Source organism: Suncus etruscus, chromosome 9 (assembly GCF_024139225.1).
Source record: "Suncus etruscus isolate mSunEtr1 chromosome 9, mSunEtr1.pri.cur, whole genome shotgun sequence".
Lineage (NCBI taxonomy): Eukaryota > Metazoa > Chordata > Mammalia > Eulipotyphla > Soricidae > Suncus > Suncus etruscus.
In genome coordinates, this window is record NC_064856.1 from 54,167,350 (window position 1) to 54,171,580 (window position 4,231).

The 4,231-nt window shown below is 32.0% G+C and overlaps 1 protein-coding gene across 1 annotated transcript; it reads left to right on the forward strand.

Moving 5' to 3' along the window:
• The first annotated feature begins 730 nt into the window (after window positions 1–730).
• On the forward strand, window positions 731–1,669 carry LOC126018258 (olfactory receptor 51I2). The gene has a single exon (XM_049780402.1). It carries the CDS (start codon window positions 731–733, stop codon window positions 1,667–1,669), a length of 939 nt encoding a protein of 312 aa, XP_049636359.1.
• The last annotated feature ends 2,562 nt before the right edge of the window (window positions 1,670–4,231 follow it).

The following is a 4,231-nucleotide window of genomic DNA, read 5'->3' on the forward strand; positions in this document are numbered from 1 at the left end:
GGTTGAATATTATTGCACCCATAAAATAGTTGAGTGGAGATTTTTTTGATCTTTGGGTCACTACTCAGGTCTTACTCCTGGTTCTTTGCTCAAGAATAATTCCTGGTAATGTACAGGATAGAATATGGTTTGTCATAAACCAAGCTCTCCTCATAGTATTACCTCTCTGTCCCCAAGAATTCATATTATTTTTTAAAACAGGATTAGTTTTATATCTTTGTACAAGAATTGGTTTCTTTGTCATTTAACTTTATTTGTGATAACTTAGACCATGGAAAGCTGATGTGCAAAGGTAATTAATTTATTTCACATCTGATTGGTGCTATTTATTCTGACCAAAAACATATCATTATTCAAACTAGTTCTAAAATGGTTTTAGTTTACCAGTGACCTGTTTGAATTAAAAAGCACTTTTAAATGTATATTAATTTTTTGAAAGTTATTGGAAACTCAAACTCCCAGTAAAGTTAAGAATAATATACTCTAAATGTTCTCAATTTATATTTTAAATAAACTTCTTCTTTAAACAGGGAAATATTAAAATATAGGAGAATAAATTTGCCTGACTCCCCAACCTAGAGATTTTATGAATGCATCAGCATCCTACTGTGTAGACATTTTCAGTATCTCTCATTCCCTGTAGAACTTCTTGTCATCCAGTAAGTATAATTCCTGGAAGTTTTCAAGTAAGAACGTCTGAATCTGAAAATTATCTTGATTTACAAACAACATGGGATTGTTCAATGTCACCCATCCTGAATACTTCCTCCTGACTGGTATTCCCGGTCTGGAGAAATCTCACCTCTGGCTAGCAGGGCCCCTCTGTGTTATGTATGCTGTGGCTCTTGGGGGCAACACCGTGATCCTACAGGCTGTTCGTGTGGAGCCCAGCCTCCATGAACCAATGTATTACTTTCTATCTCTGCTGTCACTCAGTGATGTGGCTATGTCCATGGCCACCCTACCAACTGTGCTCAGGACCTTCTGCTTCAATGCCCGCCACATTGCTTTTGATGCCTGCCTTGTACAGATGTTTCTTATTCATTCCTTCTCCATGATGGAGTCAGGTATTCTGCTAGCCATGAGCTTTGACCGTTATGTGGCCATTTGTAATCCCCTGCACTATGCAACTATACTTACCAATGGAATAATTGCTGGAATGGGTTTAGCAGTGACTATTCGGAGCTTCATAACCCTCTTTCCTCTTCCCTTTCTCATCAAGAGGCTGCCTATCTGTAATTCCAATGTTCTCTCCCACTCCTACTGCCTGCACCCAGACATGATGAAACTTGCCTGTGCTGATATCACTATCAACAGCATCTATGGACTCTTTGTTCTTGTATCAACTTTTGGCATGGACCTGATTTTTATCTTCCTCTCCTATGTGCTCATTCTACGTTCTGTCATGGCCATTGCTTCTCGGGAGGAACGTCTAAAAGCTCTCAATACGTGTGTCTCACATATCCTTGCTGTACTTGCATTTTATGTGCCAATGATTGGGGTCTCCACAGTGCACCGCTTTGGAAAGAATGCCCCACGCTACACACATGTTCTCATGTCTAATGTGTACCTCTTTGTGCCTCCTGTACTCAACCCTCTCATTTATAGCGCCAAGACAAAAGAGATTCGTAGAGCCATTGTTCGTATGTTTCGACGTATCAAGATGTAACTTGCACTTTCAACTTTAAAATTTGGTAATATTTTATCCACAATATCCATATCTTTTATGATGTCACCATTATCATGATATTCATCATGATCTTCAGAAATAAGATACCTGTCCTGGGAAAAAAGTTAAAGATCAAAAGATAGAACAGGAAAATATAACAAACACAGATGACTCTCCATTTATTCAATATCAAAACTATTATTAGAAACATAAGTAGTGGAGGTAGTTGAGTGATAAGACCAAGTTTTAGAAAGGAATATATCTAAATTTATAATAATTTTATATTATAATAAATATAATTAATAATCAATATGTAGACTTCTTAAAAGTTACAGATTTTGTAACTTTGGGTTTTAATTAACACTTAATAAACATCCTATGAGCAATATATAATTCAGCCAATTGTTCAGGTAATATGAAGTATATATTTGCACATCTGTAAATATATATACACATCTCAGGAAACAGGCAATTCAATATAGTCTGCTCAGTCTTTATATATGTTACAATCAATGACAAAAATTCTCTTTCTTTTTGGTGTGAATATTAATTAACTTTACCACATTTTTATTCTCAAACAAGAATGAACTATTTTAACTTGGTAAAGAGAATCTTAATGGATTATCAGATTTTTCATTCTAGTATAAACAAAAGAAATTAATATAAATTTACTTCTATGGAAAAGTGGTTTTTTTCTACTTCATTAGCAAATCACTCAATATTCCCCAGAGAAAACTATTTTAATATCTAATTAAGAACTTTTTTTATTGTACAAGATGCATTATTTCTCTTTACTTCTCCTAATTTTTTTCAAATTTTCTTCTAGATATTAGCATAATAAGAAAATACAGCAAATATATCCTTTTAGAATTTCCAGCACCAAATGGTCTACAAATTCTAGTACAAAATATATAGTTAATAAATTTTTTTCTGGCCTTCTTTTTTTTTTCTTGATATGAGAAATGTAGGATGCAAGAAGACATTTTTTATTTTCTAGTGCCCATAGACTGAGGACAGGGTTTGGGCTTACTCATCATAGTCTAGCAGGGATCCTCAAACTTTTTAAACAGGGGGCCAATTCACTGTTCTTCGGACTGTTGGAGGGCCAGATTATAGTAAAAACAAAAATTATGAACAAATTTCTATGCACACTGCATATATCTTATTTAGAAGTAAAGAAACAAAATGGGAATAAATACAATATGTGGCCTGCTGGCCGTAGTTTGAGGACCATTGGACTCTAAAGTAAAGAAAATATTATCCAGAAATCTAATTCACCAGGGAAACCATAAGATCATTCTAGGTAAGTCTGAAGTCGTCCAATATTCCCTTCTCTATCCAAAGCCCCATAAAGTACCAATTTAAAGGGAATTATTTATGGATAGAGATGTAATGTAAAAATTTGGAATCTATATTTGCAAAAATGGCCCTAAGTACATTAAGAAATTTAAAATATATGTGCTTATTTGAACTAAATAACTATTTTATGTTTATTATTGAATAGCATAAGAGAATTATTTTAAACAGAAATTAACTAGAAACCTTTTAGTATTCTAGACTCAGAATAACATCACGGTCAATTAAATAGTTACTTTCCTAATTCATATGAAATACTCCAATTTACAAAATCTAAAGAAGAGTAACCACATAATGCATGTTCCTTGAATCTTTAATTGTACATGAGTATATAAATGAAAAGACAAAAATCGGAAAATCTGCTAAATAAAATTCATGGAAACTAATTGATAATAAGCCAGTATTTTTATTGTAGTCTTAATTTAGAAAACAAATGATATAAAAGGACATAGAATAGAGATCATGGGAATATCATCCTAAAAGATTATCTATTTGTTTTCCATGCTTATTACCTTTACCAACATCAAATTATAATTTTACTTGTGTGTGATGGAGAGGGAAAGAACGTTTAATTTATTATTTTATGAAGTAAATGCTATAGAAAAAATTAATACCACTACTATAGCTTCCATCCTAAGACGGTCTAAGATATATCATTATAAAATCTGAATGAAAAACTATTTTAAATTTTTGTTAAACAGGTTTTTCTGTAAGTTGATAGTTTCATTATTGAAAGAGTTAAACACTTGTACTTAGCCTATGTTTAAAAGAAGCAATCAATTCTTATACTTTTTATTCAATAATACATTTGGTATGCTTCTAATTAAAGAAAATTAATGTTGGAAATGACTCATCTAAGCTTATGAAAGGACTATTTTGAAACTTATCTCCAATAACAAATTTCAAACTCTTTTTATTTCTATGTTATAGGCGCCATTTCATTTTTCAAGAGCCATATCAGACATATTTACAAAAATATAGAAGAATTAGACATAATAAAACCAATCTCCTTGCTTCATTATAAGATTCATAGTACAATTAATATAAATAGAATGTAATAGGGGATGAAAAGTAGTTAGCTCTATACTGCTTGTACTTCGATGGAATGATTTATATGTAATTTCAATATGTGACTTAATCTTCAGAAATGACAGTCTTGTATAAAAGATAATTAACATAATCTTAGACTTGTTTGATCATTAGCCT

Bases quoted from the DNA above. Each gene is read 5' to 3' on its own strand.
- LOC126018258 (XM_049780402.1), top strand. From the start codon at position 731: ATGGGATTGTTCAATGTCACCCATCCTGAATACTTCCTCCTGACTGGT.